We start from the raw sequence: 23,587 nt of genomic DNA, 5'->3' as shown, positions 1-23,587 counted from the left end.
AGGGTGGAAGATGGACGGTGAGGGCAGACTGGAGACGAGCTCGTGGACCAGGGAGGGGGCGGGGAGGAAGGGCCTGGACCCCAGGGACCCCACGGGAGCCCCCTCAGCTCCAGGAGGGCAGCAGACAGTGGCTGCAGCGGGTCTGGGGGAAGCGTGGTCGAGGTGAGAAAGCTGTGGCCCATGTGGGGAGGCGGCCAAAGTCCCCTGCAGAGGGCTGTGGGTTTTGCACCCAACTCTCCCTAACTGGTCAGGACAAGATGGTGGGACACGTTAGCTGCCCATAAACCAGACTCTCCTCAGGGGCTGGCAAGGGGCCGGGACGCCTGTTGCTTGTTTGGGCCTTCTGGTCAGTGTGTCCTGTGTGTCCCCCAAACATCAGGACCGTGCAGTGAGGGTATGAGTGACCAGGGCCCAGTGCAGCGGGTACGATGGTGACTGGGCGCACCCCTCCCTGCTCGGCGTGCACAGTACGGGGAAAGGACCCGCCCGGGTGCACCAGGAAGGGGCCCAGCCAGCTCGCGGTGGCTCGCGGTGTCCACTGATGGAAGATGACGAGAAGCCCCGTGGCGAAGGATCTCGACACCCGCAAGAAGTTGGAGGCTCATCCAGGTCCATAAACAGCACTGGAAGATGGTGGGCACGGGTGGGCGGGTGAAGTCCAAGGGCAGGATGGGCGTTCACCAGGGACGTCGGCTCCACCTTCTGCAGTTCCCACCTTATGGGGCATTTCACAGTCTGAGCTTTTGGTCCCTTGAACACACCAGCCCCATTCTCCCTGGAATAGCTGTCTCCCGACCCCATCACCCATCCTCCTACCCTGCTTGTGTTCTTCCCAGCACTTGGCATCATTCTCAGGCCTAGAGGTCAGTGTATTGTCTGTCTCTCCTCCTGTCACATCAGCCCCATGAGGCAGAGCCTTGATGCTCACAGTTGGGTCCCCAGTACCTACCACTGCCTGCCACTCCCAGGGCCCTTGATGAGTATCTGCAGGGTGGATGGATGGATGGATGGATGGATGTGTGGATGAGTGGGTGGACGGATGGATGGATGGACAGATGGATGGATGTGTGGATGGATGGATGGATGGATGGATAGAGGGATGGATGGGTGGATGAATGGATGGATGGGAGAATGAATGAATGAATAAGTGAGTGACTGAATGAGTGTGAGGTCTTCTGACCCAAAAGCATTGTCTGCTCTAACTCTATTCTGGGAAGCAGCGTAGTTAGACAGGCTCTCTGCACGCCAGCACTGTGGACATTCGGGGCCGGATCATTCTCTGCTGTGTGTGTGGTCACCCTGTGCACTGTAGGCTGTTTACAGCCTCCCAGGCAGCAGCAAAGTTGTGACAACCCAGAATATCTTCAGACGTTGCCAGGTGTCTTCGGGGCAGGGGGTAGGGGTGGGAGGCAGGGTGCAAAGCTGCAGCTGGTAATATAGAGATATATATATGCATAAATGATACTCACAGCCCCCTCCCCAAGTCCCCGTGGCGAGTGGCCCAATCCCCAGGTGACCTCTCACCCCTCGGGGAGCCACACTGGAAACTGTACGCTTTGCTGCTGCCGTTTATTGATTTACCACATATTTACATCCCATCAGGAAACCCGTCACGCCTCCATCCACCAGGGCCCTGTGGGTTTCCGCCGGCCGGCCTGCTCCCGACCCAGGCCCAGGCTCGAGGCCGAAGCCATGGCTCTGGACGTCAGACATTCAGCAGGAGGGGCCGGTGCTCCTCGGCGGTGGCAGCGTCACCGGGAGGGATTTCGTAGACGACAAACAGGGAGGAGTACAAGCAGCCCAGGAAGGACACCAGGCTGGAGAAGTACATCACCCCGTTGGCGCTGCCCACAGCCGAGGTCAGAGGCCCTAGCACCAGGGACACCAGGATCTGGGCCAGGAAGTACTGGCAGCTCAGCAGGGAGATGTCCACGCCCATGCCCCGCCGGGTGCCGTCGGCGCTGGACCCTGCAAACTGACCAGAGATGTGCGTCAGCCAGACCAGGCCCCCTGCGGCCCTGGGACCCAGCACCCGTGCCCAGCAGCTCACGTCCTCCGGGCCCCACGTGCACAGGGAGCCCGGTCAAGACTGATAATATTTGTGTTCTGGGATGACGACAAGGAAAGGAACCCGCGGCCAGCAGGGGCTGGCACGGCCTCTTCCCGGTCTCCCGCCTCTAAAGGAGTTGAGGGGCCTGCCGGCCCGGCCCCCTCCACTCCAGCTCCGCCCTCTCTGAACCCTTGTCCCTACGACGCCTGTCGTGCTCAGAGATCCCAGGGTCTACAGCGCTGCTCCTCTGGCCTGTGGCCTCCACCTTGGACGTCAGGCTCCCTCCGCCCCCAGCCAGCACCACGCTGGGGACACAGGTGACACGTGGTCTCTGAGCAGAGCTGCCAAGTGGCAGCGGGAGTGACTCTGCCCCCAGCACAGGCCACTTGCACCCCGCAGACTGCGGCTGGGCGCCACCCGGGGTCCCGCCCGACCTGGCCCCCCTCCCAGATGCAGCTGTGCTCTCCTCTGGGATGCTGGACAACTCCCGCCCCGCCGAGGCTGTGTTCCCGCGAATTGGTGTCACGTGAGTCCTGGGGACACCCGCCCAGCCCGTGGGGGCCACCGCCATGGGGAGGTCGCAGGGGAGCCCTGGACCCGCAGCCCAGCGGAGACCGCGTGTCCAGAAGACTTGACGGGCAGCAGAGGCCCGAGCCTTCCAGCGGGGTCGAGTGGCCCAAGGCCCCATGTCCCCTCCCACGGGGCAGGGCCGCCCTCCACCGAGAACCAGCACGTCCGCGTACCCTGGTGAAGGGGGCTCCCGGGAGGTGACAAGGGGGACAGTGTGCTCAGGTCACGTGCACAGCCTGAGCACCGTCCAGGGGGCGAGTCAGCCCCCAGGGCCAGGCCTGGGGGAGGCGCCAGGGGCCCAGAGTTAAAGGGGCTGCGGGAGAGGCAGCCGTCAAGGTGGCCTTTTAGTGCCATATTGTAAAGCCTCAAAGTCACGGCCAAAAACCTACGACGGGAGCGTTATTCGGCCACAAGGAGGAAGGCGGTAGGGACCCACTCATACACAGGGCGGATAAGCCTTGAAAACGTGAGGCTGGGAGACTCCAGACACACAAGGCCACCTATCACGTGATCCCATGGACGGGAAACGTCCAGGGGAGCGGAGGGCTGGAGGGGTGATGGCCAACGGGGAGGGGGCTCCTTTTGGGGGTGACGAAAATGTTCTGGAATTGATGGTGTGAATACACTAAAAGCCACTGAATCGTACACTGGAAATGGGTGAACTGTGTGGCATTGTGGTGACTTCTGCTCAATAAAGCTGTTAAGGGAAAATCCACCCTGAACAAAATACCAAAATTTGACCTAAAGACGGGATCCATTTTCCTGAGTTTTCCTTTAGCCTCAGACGCCACCAGGACTCGGCTCAGCCCTGTCCCTTACCCTGTCTTTACGTCCCCGATCTCTCGCTCAGTGTGGATTTTTGGCATTGATGCTCATTTTCACAAAAACCACATTCACGAATTATTGACCTCGACCGCTGAGTTTTTGGTGCCCACATGCCCCCAGCCGACCCCAAAGCCCCGCAGAGCCCTCTCCTTGCGGCTCTCCCAGCGCCCCCCAGTTCCCTGCTCGAGCAGCTTCCTGCCGGGGTTCGTGCTCTGCCGGTGCGTCCTGATCGTCTCCCCGTTTGAACGGGGCCCCGAGCTGTGCAGCGGGTCCCGGGACCCTGCGCAGGTGGAGAGTCACCTGGACGTGGGGCCCGAAGCAAGGAGGCCGGCACTCACCTGCTTGCTTTGGTAGTAATCGCACAGCAACGAGTAGGGCAGGGTGCACAGGGTGGAAAACAAAATCCCGTAGGTGATGCAGAGGGACAGAACCACGTAGAGGTTCCTGGAAAGGGTGGCAAGCCCAGTCCCCAGGCCGAAGGCCAGATAGGCGATGAAGTACAGCGTGCGGACACTGAGGTGCTCCTCCAGCTTCTCCAGAATAGCTGCGACCCAGAGAGGAAGGTGAGTGGCGCCCCGCCTGGGGCCCCGGGCCGCCCGCCAGGCCGGCAGGCAGCTTGCCCCTGACCGGGAGACCCGATCGGGGGCCCCAGGGAGCTAAGGGACCACTGATGGGGTCGTCCGGATGGGTGGCAGTGCCTGGGGTGGACCCCTGCACACCCAGGGGAGGCCCCCAAGTGCTGCAGCAGGTGAAGGGGTCTTTGGGTGGAAAGATCAAAGAGGCTAGAGAGTTTAGGGTTTGCGGCTGAACCCTGAGTTCTTGCACGAACCGTAGTGCTTCTGTCGCTTTCCTAACACAAGGACACTGACAGCCCCACCCCGGCCGGCCAGTGTCTAAGGACCCTGAGGGGCCTGGCAGCTCGGGTTCCGCATGACACCCCTTTCCGGAGTCAAATACCCCGGGGCCACTTCCCCACGTCCTGGTGCCGCCAAACACCCAGGCCCGCCGGGGTCCGCCAGCGAGAGCCAAGAGATTCTTCCTTAATAATGTGGTCCCTTGACCGCCTACAAAAGTCACGGTCCTGACTGTGGGGCTGCAGCTTGCTAACGGGGTCCACAGTCTGCAGCCGTCAGCCTGAGTCTGGGCTGCAGCCTGTTTCTGTACCACCCGGAGCTAAGAACGGTTTTCACATTTTTAAATGTTCAAAACAAGTCCAAAGAAGACAGATCTTTTGTGGCGCATGGAAATCATACAAATCCGAATCCCGGGCACATCAGCGAAGTTTTGCTGGAACTCGGCCCCGTGTGCTCATCACGCCTCGTCTGCCTCGAGGGCAGCGCCGGGTCGCCCCACCGGAGCCTGTGGCCGGAAAAGCCAAGAGGCCAGACTCTCTGGCCTTTTACTGAAAATGTGGGCGGACCCCTGAGATGAAGCCTGGGGGCTGTGCGCCGCCAGCTAGGCCACCACTGGGACGCCCCGGAACCCACAGGCACTCAGCACAGCGTCCTAGGTCCGTGGGGCACGCAGGGTCAAACCTCAGGGTCGTCTCGGCCTCCCCGCACCCATCCCACGTGTCCCACAGCCTCACTCGAGCCGCACCCCCGGTCAAACCTGCACCCTCCCTCCCTCTGGACCAGCCACCATGAGAATCGACATGGGAAGGGTGGGGTAGGGGTGGCAGGTGGACGGCACACCCCCCCGGGAGTGACCTCGTGGTTTGTCCCTGGGCCCCCACGTGTCCCTCGCTTACGGGCCTGACACCCCGCCCCATCCCAGCCAGCTGCTTACTCAGGGCCGTACACACGCCCGTCCCCACCCGGCCCTGCCCCGCCGCGCAGCACCAGGCAGCGTCCCCAGCTGACCCCTGACGACGGGTCACTGGATAACGGAGAAAAAAACAGCGCTGTCTCCCCCCACATTGGGATGCTATGTCTGCAGCCGTAAAGATACAACCTTCCTTCACTGAATGGGTCCCAGCCACCCAACCCAGGGGCCGTTATCACTCCCACGGAGGCCCCGCCCCCTGAGCCCCGCCCACCGGTACCTGAGTAGAAGGCGGCGCTGAAGGCGTAGATGCACATCCCCCAGCAGCCCACGGTGACCCCGCTGTTGTATTTCTGATACGCTTCCGACGTGTGCGGGGCCTTGGGGTCCCCCTGAAATACCACCTCGCCCATGAAGTCCGTGTAGAAGAGAAGCATCCCCTCGAAGGAGAGCCACCCTGGGAGGGGGGAAGGGCCGGTGACGCGGGGCAGGCGCTGGCCCGGGGCCCCTCCTCCGCCCGCGGGTGGTTTTGACCGATGACTGAAGGAGCCCGTGAGTTTTGTCGATTCAAAACTTAAAGAAGGAATTACCTATAGCTTCACCACGCAGACGTGACTTTACCGCCGTTAAAATTTTGTAGGTTTCCTACCCGTCTTTTTAAAATATATATTCTTATAACATAGGCTCTGTCGCGTGAAGGTTTTGTATTCTATTCTTTCTCTGAACGTTATTGCCAGGAGGAAAGCTAACCCTCAGCTCCTCCTGTTTCCCCCTCCTCTGCAGGGGAGGCGAGAAAATGCCAGTGGGGCTCCAGCCACAGTGCGGGGGCAGGGGTCACCCGTTTACCTGGGAGAAATACATTAGGAAGGGCAAGTGTTGATAGAGATCTAATTTGCTCTGTTACCGAGAAAACCACAGCGCTCCTTCCTCTGATTTCCCCGTGCATTTCCTCTTTTATAGAGGAAGGAGGTGATATTTATGGGGTCTCTTGGACCCCAGTAATTATCACGCATGCTCCCTATGCCATTGAATATTCATGAACAGCCCCATCGTAATGGCAGCAAAATACTTCACACTGTGGATCCGTCTTCCCATTGTTGGACATCTACCCTTTCCCCCATCCCAGTCTTTGGCTATCATGAGTCGTGCTGTGAGAAATACCTCGCACATGTATTTGTGATGAAACCTCGGACTACATCCTTGCAAAGAACACCAAATAGGTAGGATCTCTGGGGTAAAGGTGATGGGCATTTTTAAGATCCTTGCCTGTTGCCAAATTGCCTCCTAGAGGGTCATTCTGATTTACATCCCACAGTGTTTGAGAGCCTAGATTATCTCAGATTCCTCATCATCCTCAGACGGTCAACAACCCAACAGCAAAGAGACACCGAAGGGCATGGAACGCAAGTGGGGCTTCTCGGTAGTCATTCAAAAGCCGAGCCTGTGAACCTGAGACCAGCACCGGACATGTGTGTCTGTGTGTGTTTACGTCTCAGCTCTAAGCGTGAGGGGTCCAAACTGGCTTAAGACACAAGCCCACTAGTGGGAAAGGGATGCCCCCCCTTAATTGTGAGTTGCCCAAAGAGCTTTTGGTCTTGAGGATCTGGGCTCCGTGGAGACCCGGCTCTTCCTGGAGAAAAGCCCTCCCCGCGGCCCCCCTGCCCCGCCCGTCCCCACCACGTCCTGCCCCTGGTGACGCCTGGGGAGGCCGAATGGAGGGGAGAGGCCTCCGGGCATCCGGAGCCTTGCCCCTCACGCAGGGCCACCTGAGGGGGGCAGGACACGCGGGAGGCTGCGCCGCGAGCTCACCCAGGAAGTGGTTGAGGCAGAGGTGCCGCAGGGCCTTGGGCATGTTGCAGATGGTGAAGCAGAGGTGCCTCATGGACGGCGGCTGCCCCGACGGCTCCCTGGGGCCCGTCAGCTCACTCTCGTATTTCACGCCATTCAGTAAAATATTGGCCACCTGAAAGGGAAGCCCCCAAAAGTTCCTCCTCAGCGCATCAAACCCCAGGCACCCCTCGGAAGCGTGTGTTTTGCTTCGATGAGAAAGTGAATCAGAAACACAAACCCAGAGGCTGGGAGGGTTTGTCTTCCTGGGCGGTGAGAACTGGACACCAAACACCACCCGAAAGAGAGAAATGACGTTAAGGCGTCTCTTCAGAGACGGAAGCGGCTGAGAATCGAATTTCCCTTCGCGGTGCCTGCCTCTGGGCCACAGAGAGGAAGCTATGACCTTGCCAAACGTGGGATACGTTTGAAAGAAAAGAAATACGGGTCAGTTGAAATTCAGACCTTACGAAGTCTCATCTTTTCTGTAAGAGAGGATGCAAAAGACTGATTCCAAGGTGACTGGGCGTCTGGACAGGGGACTCCTACCTATACAGGGGTTAGGGTGGCCAACAGAGCCCGTGCAGGGAGGGAGCCGGGCACCCAGGCAGCTCCACGTCACCAGCATCTGTCAGGGCAACTCCATCGCCAAATACGCTCACTGGCTCAGTTTGCCGCCTGTTCCCGGAATGACAAGGCCTTGCCCCACCGTGGCCCCGCCTGGGCTGGGGGTGCAGACAGCAGCCAGGTGAATGGACGCCTCTGGGAGCTGGACGTCTCGAGAGAGAAGGTGCCTTACTCTGGGTCCACGCGGGAGCCTGTGCTGGGTCGGCACCTGGACGTTCCGGGTGGGTGAATGAAAAGGAAGGGAACAGCCCACGATGCCGGTTCCAAGGGCAGCTGCATCAGCAGAGCTTGTCGCCCACAGCTGCCGGAGGAAGACTTCGACTGACATCCGTGTCCCCACTGAGCCCAGATGTGTTCAGATTTAGCTCATGAACTTTATATTTTCCTCTAAAACTGATTCGAAAATGGAAAGTTTTAAAAGGATTAAGAAGAGATTTTTCAACCAGAATTTAAGGACTGTATCTAGAGGCCAGGTGGAATTTCGGGAAACAGGACAGGATGACCCAGTATTGACAAGAGGCTTCATGAACTGCTCTGCTGTCCTTAGGAATGAGGATGACATGCCCTTGACTCGAGCAGTTAGAGAGGTGGCTTTCCTTTGCCGAGGATGGGATTCCTTCCGGTGATTTTCAGTTCTTCAGACGCTTTCCAGATCTGAGCTTGTGGATGCTGCCCACGGGGACCTGGCTGCTTCCCTGCAGGACTGGCGCCCACCTGTGCAGAGCGCTTCCTCGAGATGGGAGGACATTGAGTTCAAGACACGATAGAGGTGGCCCTAAGACCGGCTCGCGGTAACACAGAGGAGGCGTGGTTAAGCTTCAGAATTTCACAACGAAGCGAACATGCGTGGCCACCTCCCAATGTCAGCCTCCCACGAAATCAGGGGGTCTTCCCAGGCATGGGAGTGTGGGTGGGGATGTCTGACGGAGGGTCGGGCCGGCATAGCGGGGCCTGCTTCACGGGAGACGCGGCCACGTGGCAGCCGTGTCCAAGGGGCATGTCCAGGTCACCCGCCTTCGGAACTGCCCCTCTGGGGGCCTGTGAGGGTTGAACAAGGGTCATAGGCTTCCTGCTCAGGAAACTCCATCCCCTGCATGCCCCTGAGGGCAGGGAGGCCCTCACGTCTACTTTAAATGAGCATAACTCTCTTTAATATAAAGTAGCCTCTTCCAAGAGCATGGACTCTGAAAGCAGCTAAAATCCCACATGAAAGTTCGTGGCCTTCCAGCCTATCCTACATACAACACAGACAGCCTTCCGGAAGGTTCTCTCCTTCCCAGAACATGCCTGCACCCTTTGGGATCCAGAGTATCGACAGCCTCTGGGCTGGTTGGTTAAGGTTGCCCACCTGGGGAGGAAAGGAGGCCCCAGAAACAGCCGCCAGGTTTATGTTTTGTTTCTGTCCTTCAGGAAGACTTAGCTCAGTTGGCACTGGGCGCACACGGCCAAAGTGGGCTGGACGTTCAGGGAAAAGACTAGGAATGACCGCAGTACACGTGATGCTGTGACAAACTCACTGGATTAGCCCTGGGCCAACGTAAGGGTGTTTAAAAGAGCCGGGCCTTTGCTGTGGCCAGTGTCTTAAAGCGCGACCCCGAGCAGAGACCCCAAAGGCATCCGTGGGCTCACGTCGGGCCCAGAATCTCGACACTGACAGGATGTAAGGATGAGGATGTCCCTGGGGCCCACCTATTAGACCCAGGTCCCTCCTGACTGATATGCCCAGATGGGCCGGGAATTCCCTTCCAGATCATCTGACGAGGGGGGACCACGCACGGTGCCCTCTGACCCCTGGCTCCCCCCTCCCACGGCCCCCGGACGTTTGCTTTTACCTGTTGACTGAAGGTCACGTTCCTTCTCCTGCTGGTGTCGGGGCCACCTCCTCCGGCTGTGTCCGGGATGGCCAGGGTCTGGGGTCTCTTTAGGATGCCAGCCGACCGTGGCTTGGAGGTGTCCAAGGAGCCCACCCTCAGCACGTCCCCGTCGGGGCCGGTGGCCAGGGCGACGTCCCTCCGGTCCCCGAGGCCGCGGTCCCGGTGGTAGAAGCCATCGGGGGCCCGGGGGAAGCTGACACTGATTGCCTGCCTTGGGGCGCTGCCGGGGATGGCCAGGTGGCTGTCGTGGCCACCCGTGAAGCAGTCGATGAGCACGCTGTCTATGTTGGACGTGGCGAAGGACGAGGCGAACTCGTTGATGCCCGTCAGGGAACTGTCCCTGCTGATGAAGCTGCCATACTTGGGCGTGAGGGGGCTCAGCGGGGAGATGGGGCTGGAGAAGTTGGTGTGGAGGCTGCTGGCCGGCAGGCAGGGGACTGTCTGGCCGGCGCCCTCCTCACCCAGGACAGGAGGGGAGGGAGGCAGCGGGAGGCTGGGGCTCTTCATGGCCGGCCTCTTCTCGGCCGGGGGCCGCAGGGGTCTCTCGGGGATGCTGACCAGGGTCAGGACGGTGGAGATGCTCAGGACGGCGGCCGTGAAGATATAGATGACCCGCAGCTGCCCGCCCAGGGCTCTCCCGAAGCCGGTTTTATCCCAGTGGATCCCCCCGACCACATACCCGAACCCTCCTCCGAGACCTGGGGAGAGAAGCGGGGCAGGGAGCGGGGAAGAAAGCCCCCGAGGAAGGTGTTCGCTTCCTTACTTGATTCGTAAAATCCACCCCAAGGACCCGGATGTATCATCTGTCCCACCTGCGCCCCAAAGAAAAGGAGAAGAGAATGGGATTTCCGGGGGGACCCTGGGGGACCCGGTCCCCTGCCCTTGAGGGCCGCCTGCCAGGGCATGATGACCGCCTGCCCACACTCTGGTCCCCTCTGCACACAGCGTCTTAGGAGGAGCGAAAGTGAGTGTTGACACTGGGTCACCTGTCCCCTCAGAGTCCCGCCCCTCCCCCAGCTTCAGCGCTGTGTAAACACGGGAGACCTGGTCCCCAGCACACAGACCACTGCACGTGTGCGTGCGGGAATTCACGTGGCCACCCCTGTCTTCCTCACCTGGAGACATCGTCCTTGGGCCTGACCACCATTAAGAAAGTCACCCCTGGGCTTCCCTGGTGGCGCAGTGGTTAAGAATCCGCCTGCCGATGCAGAGGACACGGGTTCGAGCCCTGGTCCGGGAAGATCCCACATGCTGCGGAGCAACTAAGCCCGTGCGTCACAACTACTGAGCCTGCGCTCTAGAGCCCACGAGCCACAACTACTGAGCCCGTGAGCCACAACTACTGAAGTCCGCGTGCCTAGAGCCCGTGCTCCCAACAAGAGAAGCCGCCGCAATGAGAAGCCCGCGCACCGCAACGAAGAGTAGCCCCCGCTCGCCGCAACTAGAGAAAAGCTCGCGTGCAGCAACGAAGACCCAATGCGACGAAAAATAAAATAAAATAAATAAATTTATAAAAAAAAAAAAAAGAAAGAAAGAAAGTCACCCCTCATGGGTCACCCCTGGTGGCAGCTCCCCAGGCCCCGGAGCCACCAGGGAACAGGAGGGCTGCAGGAATCTGGTCCTTTCCTCTGATCCCACTCACTGATCCCACGGCCTCAGGGACCCAGCAAACAGCCAATGGTTCACACAGCACAACACGAAAATGTAGGTGATGCCACACGGTGCCCGGCCATTGGCAAAAGACATTCTCACCTCCAGAAAGTGCCGTTTCCTCCCGCCCAGCGCTGGGCTCCCAGTGGCAGAGCAAGGCCAGGCGCCAGGGCTCCACCCGCCCAGCCCCTCTGCAGCCACATCACGCATCTGAGGTGCTTTTCTATTTTGAGTCCAGCTATACTCTGACCAGGCTACTGGTTGGGATGAGTAAAACTCTTGGTTTACTCTTGGCGATGCAGGGGAACCTGCATCCGACCAGCAGGGGCCCTCCCTCCCCTCCACTTGGGGAGATCCAGCCGTGTCAGGAGTTGGCCTTTTCAACAGAATCGCCTGTGGAAAGGCCTGGACTCAGACACATTCAGCCCAACCTTCCACATGTCCCTATGGTGGGACATGACCCTGAATCTAGTTATTTAATGGCTTTCTGTAGAACTTCATTTGTTCCAGACTCTTCTTACGGGCCTCTTAATCTCATATCTAGCCCCCCCCGCCCCCCCCCCAGATTTATTATTCTTAACTTTCCACATTCATGGTCCTAATTAGCTTCCCCCACTCCTTCTGAAGACACAGTTGCAGTTTGGTGACCCTTAATCAAGGTCAGATTTGGGAGAACTTTATGAACTTTTTTTTTTTTTTAAATGATCGAAGCGATACATTTGCACAGTTGAGGAACTATACTCAACAATGAAGAAACAAACAACCTGATTCAAGCAATGGGCAGAGGACTGGAATAAACATTTCTCCAATGCTAGACGCACGGCCAACAAGCACATGGAATAGTGCTCACATCACCGATCATCAGGGAGATGCAAATCAGAGCTGCAGTGAGATGCAACCTCACATCCATTAGGATGGCTACTATCGAACACTTTTTAAAAACCCAGGAAACAGTAAGTTGACGAGGAAGTGGAGAAATTGGGACCCTTGTGCAGTGTTGGTGGGGATGTAAAATAGTGCAGCTGCTGTGGGAAACAATAAGGAGGCTCCCCCCAAAACTAACAATAGAGTTCCCCAGCTCTTCCACTTCTGGGTAGAGGCCCCAGAAGAACTGAAAGCAGGGTCTTGAAGAGATATTTGCACCCCCATGCTCACAGCAGCATTATTCACAATAGCTAAGACGTGGAAGCAACCCAAGTGTCCATCAAAGGATGAATGGATAAGCACAGTGTGGTCTATACATGCAGTGAAATATTATTCAGTCTTAAAAGAGTAAGGAATTCTAACATACGCTACAACATGGATGAACCTTGAGGACATTGTACTCAGTGAAATAAGCCTGCCACAAAGACAGATACTGTTTGATTCCGCTCACATCGGTTCCTTAGCGCAGTCAAATTTGTAGCGACAGAAAGTAGAACGGTGGTTGCCAGGGGCTGGGGGAGGGGAGGTTGGGGAGTTATTATTTAATGGTTATAGACTTTCAGTGTCACAAGATGAAAAGCGTTTCAGGGGTGGGTGGTGGTGATGGCTACACACCAGTGTGGAAGTATCACAGAACTGTACACATAAAAATGGCTAAGATGGTAAACTTTACGTTATGTGTATTTTAACACAACTTTAAAAGAGGAAAAAAAACTAATTCAGAAGAGTACAGATCTTCATGTACTTACTACAGAACTACATCCTGAAAAACCCATTGTAAGTTGAAAATATCATAAGATGAAAATGCATTTAATACACATTCCTATATATAAAACAGATAACCAACAAGGACCTACTGTATAGCACAGGGAACTATACTCAGTATCTTGTAAAAATCTATAAGGGAAAAAATCTGAAAAAGAATATATGTATATATAAATATATGTATAACTGATTCACTTTGCTGTACACCAGAAACTAACACAACATTGTAAATCAACTATACGTCAATTTTTTAAAAAGGGGAAAAAAAAGAAAATGCACTGAATACACCTGACCTACTGAACATCATCGCTTAGCCCCGCCTACCTTACACATGCTCAGATCACTTCCATTAACCTACAGCTGGGTCAAAGCATCTAACACAAAGCCTGTTTTATGATAAGGTGTTGACTGTCCCATGTAATTGACTGATGACTGTCCTGAAAGTGAAAAACAGAACGGTTGTCCGTGTAGGGCTGTTGACCCTCGAGATCACAGGGGTGAATGGGAGCCGCCGCCCAGCATCACAAGAGAGGATCGGACTACATATCGCTAGCCCAGGAAAGGGCAAGCTTCAGGTTCAAAGTGCAGTTTCCACTGAATGTGTATAGCTTTGGTCAAGGCAAAAAGATCGTAAGTCAAACCATCATAAGTTGGGGACTGTCTATATAAGATAAAAAACTAATTCTTTCTTCCGACCCTCCAAACTCCTGCCTGCCTGGACCCACGCAGAAGCTCCCTGGACCCATGTGCATACGGGATTGTAAAGAGAGATGAACAACGATGTTTTCTGGAAGAAGCGACTGAGGCTTGGAGGGGCCAAGCAGTTGCCTAAAGCCCCACCATGAACAGGAGGAAAAGCACAAAACCGATTTCAGCTCCTGGGCCACCCCGGCCTCTTCACAGGTCCTACACATATGACATCTTTCCCTGGATTTTTAGAAATCTTTTCCATTGCTATTATAAATGGGATTGTTTACTTTGGAACAAGATAAGTGTTTTATATACAAACGCTAGAGGGATTGATTTTTATACGATACTTTGATAAGCAAACATCATACTGAATTCTCTTACTGTTTTGCAGTTGATTCCCTTGAAGGTCTTGTTTGCTTTATTTTTAAACTATTTATTTATTTATTTACTTATTTATATCTTTGGCTGCCTTGGGTCTTCGTTACTGTGCGCGGGCTTTCCCTAGTTGCAGCGAGCGGGCGCTACTCTTCATTGTGGTGTGCGGGCTTCTCACTGTGGTGGCTTCTCTTGTTGTGGAGCACGGGCTCTAGGCACATGGACTTCAGAAGTTGTGGCTCATGGGCTCTAGAGCACAGAGTCAGTAGTTGTGGCACACAGGCTTAGTTGCTCCGTGACGTGTGGGATCTTCCTGGACCAGAGCTCGAACCCGTGTTCCCTGCATTGGCAGGCGGGTTCTTAACCACTGTGCCACCAGGGAAGTCCAAGCACAGACTCTTTGTTTTTTCTTCCTTTCAATTTTATTGAAGTAGAGTTGATTTACAGTGTTGTGTTAATTTCTGCTGTACAGCAAGGTGATTCAGTTATGCATATATATTCTTTTTCATCTTCTTTTCCATCATGGTTTATCACAGGATATAGGATATAGTTCCCTGTGCTGTACACTAGGGCCTTGTTGTCGATCCATGTTATATATAATCGTTCGCATCCGCTAACCCCACACTCGCAGTCCAGCCCTCCCCCAGCACCCCTCCCCTTGGTGGTCATTCCTGCCTCCTTCCCGACCTCAGTGGGAATGTTTCTCGTGTCTGGCATCAAGCACAGCACAGGTGTGTGCGTGTGTGTGTACACACAGTCAATTGTCATTATTCACGGATTCCATATTTCAAATCTACCTACTCAGTAAAATTGATTTGTAACCCCAATAAATACATGTGTAACACGCAATCACTCTCGGATACGTGCAGAGCAGTGAAAAAAAATTTTTTTGCCCGGCTTGTGGGATCTTAGTTCCCCGACCAGGGATTGAACCCGGGCCACAGCAGTGAAAGCGCCAAGTCCTAACCATTGGTCCACCAGGGAATTCCCAGAGCAGTGAAAGAGTCGCCCGGCACACACGGTCCCGGCTAAGACTTTCCACAGTGATGTTCTGCCTTGTTGTTTCAACTCTCACACTGTCAACAACCATCCTTTTCATAGTCCATGTGGGTGCTACATGTTTGCAGTTTTGTGCTTTTTTGGGGTGACACGCTGTTTAGTCGACAGCCCCCAAGTGTAGCGCTACCGCTGTCTAGGGTTCCCAAGTGCCCGGTGCCCACGATGTGTCTTATGGGGAAAATATGTGCGTTAGACGAGCTTTGTTTGGGCACGAGTCATAGTGCTGCTGGCCGTGAGTTCAATGTTAATGAATCCGTGCTATATACTAAATAAGATGTCTTTAAACAGAAACACATAGAACAAGGCTAGGTATTGATCCGTTGACAAAAATGATGTGGCCAGAGGTTCGCAGGAACCTAACCCTGTATGTCTCCACGGGCCATGATTCGAGGTTGGCTAATTCAGAGCTCGTGACGCCTTTGAACGACACAACTACCTGAATAACGAGAATCGACGACGTATAACACTATTTACACACGGTTATATACACACATACAGAGCTATATACGCACATATATGCATATATATCAACGATATCTTCCATAAAAAAGAATGGAATCATGCCATTTGCAGCAACATGGATGGACCTAGAGATGATCATACAAAGTGAAGTAAGCCAGACAGAGAAAGACAAATATCATATGATATCGCTTATATGTGGAACCTTAAAAAAAAAATGATACAAACGAACTTATTTACAAAACAGAAGTAGACCCACAGACATAGAAAACAAACTTACGGCTACTGAAGGGGAAGGAGCGGGGAGGGCTACATTAGGAGTTTGGGATTAACATACACACACTCCTATATGTAAAACAGATAAACAACAAGGACCTACTGCATAGCACAGGGAACTCTACTCAATATAGTGTAGTAACCTATAAGGGAAAAGAATCTGAAAGAGATTCAGATTATATATATATAACTGAATCACTTTGCTGTACACCTGAAACTAACACAGCACTGTAAATCAACTATACTTCAATAAAAAAAGAAGTATAGATTAAATATAGATATTATAGTATATAACATGTGTACTGTTGACATATGTGGTTTGAGAGGCGCACTTTCAAGCACGTCCGTGCTCGCCCACGTCTTTGCATTTTGTCCCAGTTGCACAGAACCTTACCTGCCAGGAGGGCATGGATGTTCAGGCCGCGGTCCTGATCGGCGGGGCTGCACACGTCCATCATGTACGCATGGCTGGGGCTATCGGCCGAGTCCGCGCTGAAGTCCATCAGCGCCACGCCGCACACCGTGAGGAGGATGCCCCACTTGTGGTCGTGGGCCGTGTCAGCCAGCGCCGTCCCGATGTCCCTGCCGTTCAGCAAGAGTGAGAGGCCCAGCAATGCGCCTGGGGATGGAGAACAGAGTCACCAGGGAAGCGCGGCCCTGCCGGCCCGGCGGCCACCACTTCAGGCTGAAATCTTTTTTTTTGCGGTACGGGGGCCTCTCACTGCTGTGGCCTCTCCCGCTGCGGAGCACAGGCTCCGGACGCGCAGGCTCAGCGGCCATGGCTCACGGGCCCAGCCGCTCCGCGGAACATGGGACCTTCCCGGACCTGGGCACGAACCCGCGTCCCCTGCATCGGCAGGCGGACTCCCAACCGCTGCGCCACCAGGAAAGCCCCAGGCTGAAATCTTTAGGGCCCCAAGAACTCCTTTTTAATCAGACCGTAAGCACTTGGATCAGGGTTTTTATTTCATCAAGCACAGCAGGAATGATATAGACTTTATTAACTCTTTTTTTTTTGGCCGTGCTATGCAGCTTGTGGGATCTCAGCTCCCCAACCAGGGGTTGAGCCAGGCCCATGGCAGTGAAATCCCGGAATCCTAACCACTAGGCCACCAGGGAACTCCCCTATTAACTCATTTTTAAAAAGTGATCAAAATGAGATATTTTCACAGTTAACCCAGACTGGATTACAGGGTGCTCTCCGCTACCGCACCAGTGACACGACCTGGATAACTGTTTTGGTCAACGCTCTTTTAGATTTTCCTAACAGGAAGCAGTTGGGGCCTTTTTTCTTTTTTCCATTTTATTTCAATTCCAAAACAACAGACCTATAGCCAGGACAAGAATGAAAGGGCGTCTCCTTCCAAACCTTGAGGTACATCGGTCACTCCAAGCGCCCAACAGTGGCTGCAGTAGGAATCCTGAAATAGAGCAGGTCACTGGTCACTGCTGAGGTCCCCATTGCACATGGGGACCAACACCAAAGAGCTTCATCAGATTCCTGAAACACCTGCACTCAAACGTCCCCAGGGCATCAGAAGAATAAGATGATGAAACTCAGAGTCAGCAACAGAACCCTGAGCTAGAAAACAAAAGATAACCAGACTCTTGGAATCACTCAGCTTCTCCTTAAATTTTCTACTTAGGCCCCTACAAGGCACGAAGGAGCCATGACCTTCTTGGGAATCCAAGAAAGACCAGGACCTCCCAGACCCAAACCACCCCCAGCTGTACTGCTTGTCTCCTCTGATGACACCGCCTGGCACGGGATGGTGGAATCCTCGGGGTCCGCTGAAGTCTGGTCCTTTATCTGGTTTAGATAAAGTCCCTTAAGATACGGGGTCTGACCGGCCATACCTGTGTTCTGGTACAGCCCCACATAGCTGGGGGACTTACTCTGGCCCCTCCCTTGTCCCCCTGGGGACCCTCAAGCTGCCTCCACGGAGGTTTCTGGAAGCTTCTGGGGAGGTTTCGGAGGCCCTCGCGGGCGGGCCGAGCGGGGCTCACCGAGGATGGGGCTGACGAACCACACGAGGCTGTAGAGCTGGTCGGGGAGGCCCATCTGCAGGAGCACCGGGGTCACGTACGCCGTCTCCATGGCGTAGCTGAACTCGATGCCGAAGAGGACGCAGCCGTTGAAGAGCAGCTCCCGGAAGGACCTCTGGGGGTGCAGGTCCCCGAAGCCCACCAGCTCGACTGGACACGGGGTGTTAGGGGGCGGGGGCGGCGACGGCCGGATGCACTTCCTCCTCTTGGGGTGCCGTTTGAAGTTGTTGGCCCGGTGGCTGATGTGCCGGGTCATGGACCCCGAGTAGCCGGCGATCGGGGGCCTCCAGAGGTCCTGAGGGGTCAAGGAGGGGAAGAGGGCCTCTCCCGGAGGGGCGCTGCTCACCGGGGAGGTCATCGTAGGGGGAGCCGGTGGGTGCTCCTGTGGGGAAAGCCCGTTTGGGGGCAGCCGTCACCCGCGGGGCCTCCACCACGCGAGCTCATTTGTCCCGGTGGCTCTGTCCCTCCACCCCCCCGGCACCGCTCACCCGTCCACGTGGGAAAGGTGAGTTCACTCGGGGGTCCCGTAGAGCTGACACCGAGCCCCCGGAGTGGAGCCTGCTGTGTGGACGGTGTCCCTGGGCCTCACTTTCGCATCGGGGCAGCCCGCCTGCCCGGGGAGACCAGAGCCAGAGAGAGGATCAAATCCTTCAGGTCCCCGCACTAAAACTCAAAGGGATGGTTCCCCAGACAGGCTGTACCGGGAGGGCCCAGCAAAGAACCACGAAGAGTGGGAGCCGCCAAGAGCCCCGTGGCTGCCCTCAGGCCGCACAGGTTGCCGGGCTGTGTTAGGACCTGCGGCCCATTTCCAGGGCTAATTTTGCCCTTCCCTGCAGGCCCCAGGGGAGCAGAGGGGGAGACCAGGCACCCTGGGGGGAGACAGGACTCACAGGCACCCTGAGCGCTTGCAAGTGGTGAGGGGACAGCCCTTCCTTCTCGGGATGGAGAGTCACACCCTCCCTAATACGTGGGTGTCCTCTCCACCCCAAGCCGGAGGACCCAAGCCTAAAAGCCGCGGAATGAGTTCAACTCGAGTCTTTTCCTTTTACATCAGCTGGACAAACGAATCTTCAGTCGAGTCAGGAGAGCTGAGACTTTCGTAGTGTTTGAAATGCTCTCTTTAAAGAAATAAACCGACTCCCTGAATCCTGCTTGTTATAGGCAACACCCTGAATAGGGATACAGTTTACCAAAAAAAAAAAAAAAAGTGAGGGACAGAAAGAATCCGGGAGGGTGAGAAATAGATTTTCCTCCATCCTCAAATTATTTTTTTGAGGAATTTTTGCAATGCCCTCGCCCTGGGTAGGGAATTAGCAGGCGTGTAGGCTAATTCACAGACACTCCTGCCTCCTCTGTCCCCCACCTCCCTGGGGTTTACAATGTGTGCCACTCGGAGACCTGCCCTTGGGCATCCAACTGTTTTCACTGCTTAGAAATTAATCTAGATTGTAAATATTAAAGGAATAGATTCTAGCATGTTGACCTGTGCGTTTTAGCCAATGTCAATTTTACTAAGCACAGGGAGAGGAAAGCTACTAAGATCAGAGGGAAAGAGACAGATAAAAACATGAGCGGGGGAAGTTCTGCATTGGGTTTGACCTCTCTGACACAGCTCAGCCCATCTGTATCACAGAAAAGCAATCGCCTAAGTTTCCTTTGGAGTCCTTCCTAGGAAGCAGGCCCTGAACCCGAGACGACATTCCCAACATTGATAGGTTTCCTTACAAGAACACTTGTTATTTACCGAGATAAATAGTAGAGGCTTTCTTTCAAAATTAGTTTTTGTTTTTTTTTTTTGCGGTACGCGGGCCTCTCATTGTTGCGGCCTCTCCCGTTGCGGAGCACAGGCTCCGGACGCGCAGGCTCAGCGGCCATGGCTCACGGACCCAGCCGCTCCGCGGCACGTGGGATCTTCCCAGACCGGGGCACGAACCCGCGTCCCCTGCATCGGCAGGCGGACTCCCAACCACCGCGCCACCAGGGAAGCCCCATCAAATTTAGTTTTTAAGCTTTAGAAATGAGGCCCTTATTTCTGACTTTAACTTACTGTACACCCTCCATCACACTCTTACTAGTCGATAACTTCTTTATGAATCACTCTGAAATTCCTTATCACTCCAGATGTGCATCCCAAACTCCCCCACTACCCCACCCACTCGGGGATTGTCTTCCTTCTCTTCAGAAGACACCAGTGGTAGAAATGATTTTTTCTAGAGACGTCCCAGCAGGATTCAGAACGCAACATGTTAACGCAATAAACCATCTCCACCAATCCATCCATCCATCCATCCATCCATCTACCCATCTTCCCACCCACCCACCCATCCATCCACATCCACATATACATATCCACCACCCGTCCTCTAATCTACCCAACCTACCCGTCTACCCATCCACTCTTTCGAATATCCATCCATCCATCCATCCATCCATCCATCCATCCGTCCATCCATCCATCCTTCCACTTGCCCACCTACCCCCACCATCCTCCCGTTTGGCTGAGTACTGAATACCAAGACACTGAATTTATAGAGATAAAAGAAAGACATAGCTCTTGCCCTCAAGTTAGGTGAAACAGTGGAGGAAAGACATGCTAAGCGGTGGGAACCACCCATGCAAAGGAGCTCTGTGCACCAGTTGGGCACGGTGGCGATGTGGTGATGAGAGATGAACCCATCAAGAAGGGATTAGTTGACCAGGAAGATTTGGTACGAGGTAGGTTTCACACCAAGATGACAGGGAATGACATAACCAGCGAATCAGTCTGCTCTCGCTTCTAGAAAAGGTATATCTTATGACCTTAAAAAAATCCCACGCTCTCCTCTACAACAAGAGCAGAGGGAACCTAAGAACCATGCAGACAAGTAATACTTCACTAAAAACATAATCCACTTACGAAGATTAAGTCAAGTTTTTAAAAAATTAAACTTTTAAGCTAAAAGCATCTTGTTTATGTTCCTCACGGGTCTCACTCAGGCCCTTGTACATAGTAAATACTCGAGAAAAAATGGCTGGTCTTGCCTTCAGAAACCCAGGTGGTTGTTAGTTGTCCCAGGAGCTTCATAGAAATAGAAATAGAAATAGATCATAGAAATAGAGGACCCGCTGGAACACCGCATAATAAGACTGTCTCCTTAGAAGTCAGAAGGAAGACCTTAGCCCAGGTGTGTCAGAGAGCTTAACCTGACTTCACCTGTCTGGTCACAGCCCCGCACCTGCCTCGGTGGATAACTCCCTCTGTGCCTCTCTACCTGCCCCTTCAGGCACAGGACGCCTCTCTTTCCTATTGGCATTTTACCCCCATAAAGTGAACTTAAGTGAACACGCGTTAGAAACCTTCCCTTTCATTTTAGAATGAAGAACCCTGGGCGCCGTCTGGAAGAATTTTAGCCTCACTCAGCATAAGGCAGAAGTATATTTTTGAAAAGGGAGGATATCTGACCCACTTAAAATGGACTATGTAAATAGTCCATGTCTCTACCTGTGATGTGACAATTTCACCATCACCTGCCCACCACCTCCAGCTTTAAAACACAGCCCGCAGCCGGTCCTAGCAAAAGTGAGACCCTCACCGCCCCCATCCTACACCCCGCCCCCCGACACACATCTGAACCGGAATTCAACCTGAGCTTGAACAGAGTCTTCACTAAGGCTTCCCCTTCAAGTTTGGGCGATCAGGGTTACCGCTTTTATTTAAAAATACATATATTCAAAGCTGTCCATGGAAGTTTATTCTAAGAACTACTGAAAATTCACTTTTGAATGTTATAAAAAAAGAAAGTAAAATGTAAACTAGTAAAATAGAATTTTAATACAAATATTCATCAGACCATCTCGATCACACTGTATTACCGTTTACTCAGCCCCCCCAAAATGTGCACATATTCCTGGACCCCCCAGGTTATATGCTGGGTCCACTGTGCTTCTAGAATACAGAGGGTGTTTCAAGGAATGAGCCCCTCAAATTGTGTTATGGGATGACTAAGCAGCAATGGATTAATAAAAATAAACAATGTCCATGTAATTCGTATGCTTAAAATTACCCCACTCTGACCTCAAATCATTTCCTCATTTCTCTACGTGAAACCAGGCTTCCAACTGTGGGGTGACATGGGGCCGCAGCCCTTCCCCGTCCTTCCTTCTACCAATTCTCAAAGTTTATACCTCAAGGAAATCTTCCCAGACCAGTAAAGGGCTCTATGGACTTCAGGGGATGTATTTAATCAGCTAGTTGCTCAATTGTGTGTCGCCCACTTCTCACTTTTGATCTGTGGCAATCTAGCCCCTACCTGACAGCCAACTGATCCCCAAACCCCCGGTGAGGCACACATTGAACTTTCATCAGCACCTGGTTCTACTTCCCTATAAAAACTGAAAAACAAAAGCATTATGATAACCCCACAAACGACCTGTCGAGGACAGAATGAACCGAACCGCCGTAACCCTCCCGTCTCAGCCTCAGCATATTACCCTTGACGAGAAAGCAGAAATCCTTGGTGCTCATCATAAACTTAATCCTGGGATGCTGAGACAGATTATCCCAGGGCCCCAGCCATCCAGAGCTTTCATTAAGCCTCTGGCGGGAGGTGAACCGGAAGCTGATGACACCTGCCCAGGTGACCCGGGAACAGGCCTCCGGCACCCATAAGCAGAGCTTAAGCCTGGGGCAAATTCCAGTGTTCGGTCTCTTTCCTTGCAAATGTGAAATAAATCTGTCACCCAACTGCTACCCTTCTCAGGGCGGGAGAGTTCTGCACTCAGGGGGCGAGACGTGGGCTCCACTGACAGTTCAATTAATTAGACATCCAAGGGGAACAAAGGTCTCAGTGCCAACCTCCAGTCCCAATCCTGGCACTCTGATTACCCTGGGGCCTAAGCCGCGACTCTCCCAGCACAGAGCCGGGAAGCTGTGCGGAGGGCACAGGAGGAAATGGAGGTACCTGTGGGTCCAGCCAGGAGGCATCCCTTTCCGAGGCCGGGGTCCTGCCTGCCCCGGTCGCAGCTCGGGTCCCGGCCCGGCCGCCCCCGGCCCGCCACTGCTCCTGCAGCATCACCCCGCGGGGCGGGGCCGTGACGTCATGGCTGCATCCTAGCCAGGCTTCATCCTCGCCGCCTACCGCCGGTACCCGCAGAGCATCCTTAAAGCGGCACCGCCCTGCAGTCCGCCGCGGAGGCGCTGGACCCCGCGCAGGGCCCCCACCCCTCGCCAGTCGCTCATCCTCCTGAAGTTTAAAGGCCGGCAGAGTCTGCAAGGAAAGCTCCAGAAACAGGCCCGCTATGACTTCCGCGGGCTGAGGCGTTCTGGCCTTGGTGGGCCCCTTTCTCCATAAAAAAAAAAAATATATATATATGTATATATAATTATATATATTAAATATATATAATATACATTAAAATTGTATATTATATATTATAATTATATATAATATATAATAATTTTATATTATTATATATATAATTTTATTTTACAGCTGTGTTGGTTTAAAGATTAATATATTAATACTGTATATTAAAACATTTCCCTTGGCCTAAGAGTTCTTTTTTTTTCCCCCTTCTGATTTTAAAAGAAATGAACCCATATTTGAGGATCCCTAAAAGCACTGTGTGCTCTGGACACTGCCCACTGTACAGAATAAGTTGATCTTGCCTAGAAATATTATACTGCATTCACTTATTCCCTTAACCGAGGTATCAGGTGCTACTCTGTCCCAGCTCTACCCTAGGGACTGGGGATACAACAGTGAACAAACAGGCAAAAGTTCCTGGCCCTGTGGCATGACATTGTAGAGAGGGAGAGACACATTGA

The 23,587-nt window shown here is 53.9% G+C and overlaps 1 protein-coding gene across 2 annotated transcripts; it reads right to left on the bottom strand.

The window, feature by feature from the left end:
* Positions 1 to 1,558: 1,558 nt before the first annotated feature.
* Positions 1,559 to 23,003, bottom strand: SLC45A1 (solute carrier family 45 member 1). 2 transcript variants are annotated; one of them, XM_060029537.1, is made up of 9 exons: positions 22,722 to 23,003; positions 17,743 to 18,163; positions 17,064 to 17,156; positions 16,130 to 16,354; positions 9,496 to 10,235; positions 7,019 to 7,172; positions 5,490 to 5,666; positions 3,784 to 3,989; positions 1,559 to 1,975 (listed from the first exon to the last, which is right to left on the bottom strand). In XM_060029537.1, the coding sequence occupies exons 1-9, from the start codon at positions 22,830 to 22,832 to the stop codon at positions 1,706 to 1,708; spliced, it is 2,397 nt and encodes a 798-aa protein (XP_059885520.1). In that variant the 5' UTR covers positions 22,833 to 23,003; the 3' UTR covers positions 1,559 to 1,705. The 2 variants fall into 2 exon arrangements, with proteins under 2 accessions (XP_059885520.1, XP_059885567.1); XM_060029584.1 differs by lacking the exon at positions 22,722 to 23,003 and having other exon boundaries at positions 17,105 to 17,156; positions 17,743 to 17,771.
* Positions 23,004 to 23,587: the final 584 nt, after the last annotated feature.

The sequence above is a fragment of the Delphinus delphis genome, chromosome 1 (assembly GCF_949987515.2).
Source record: "Delphinus delphis chromosome 1, mDelDel1.2, whole genome shotgun sequence".
NCBI lineage: Eukaryota > Metazoa > Chordata > Mammalia > Artiodactyla > Delphinidae > Delphinus > Delphinus delphis.
Note: the sequence above shows the minus strand (reverse complement) of the source record. Positions and strands in the feature narration are given on the sequence as shown.

Excerpts from the sequence above, each read along its gene's own strand:
- SLC45A1 (XM_060029537.1), bottom strand. The coding sequence starts at position 22,832 with ATGCTGCAGGAGCAGTGGCGGGCCGGGGGCGGCCGGGCCGGGACCCGA. Across the intron at positions 18,164-22,721 it reads CCTCCTGGCTGGACCCACAG|GAGCACCCACCGGCTCCCCC; the intron begins GTACCTCCATTT and ends CTTTCCCCACAG. Across the intron at positions 16,355-17,063 it reads CATTCTTGTCCTGGCTATAG|GCGCATTGCTGGGCCTCTCA; the intron begins GTCTGTTGTTTT and ends CTCCATCCCCAG.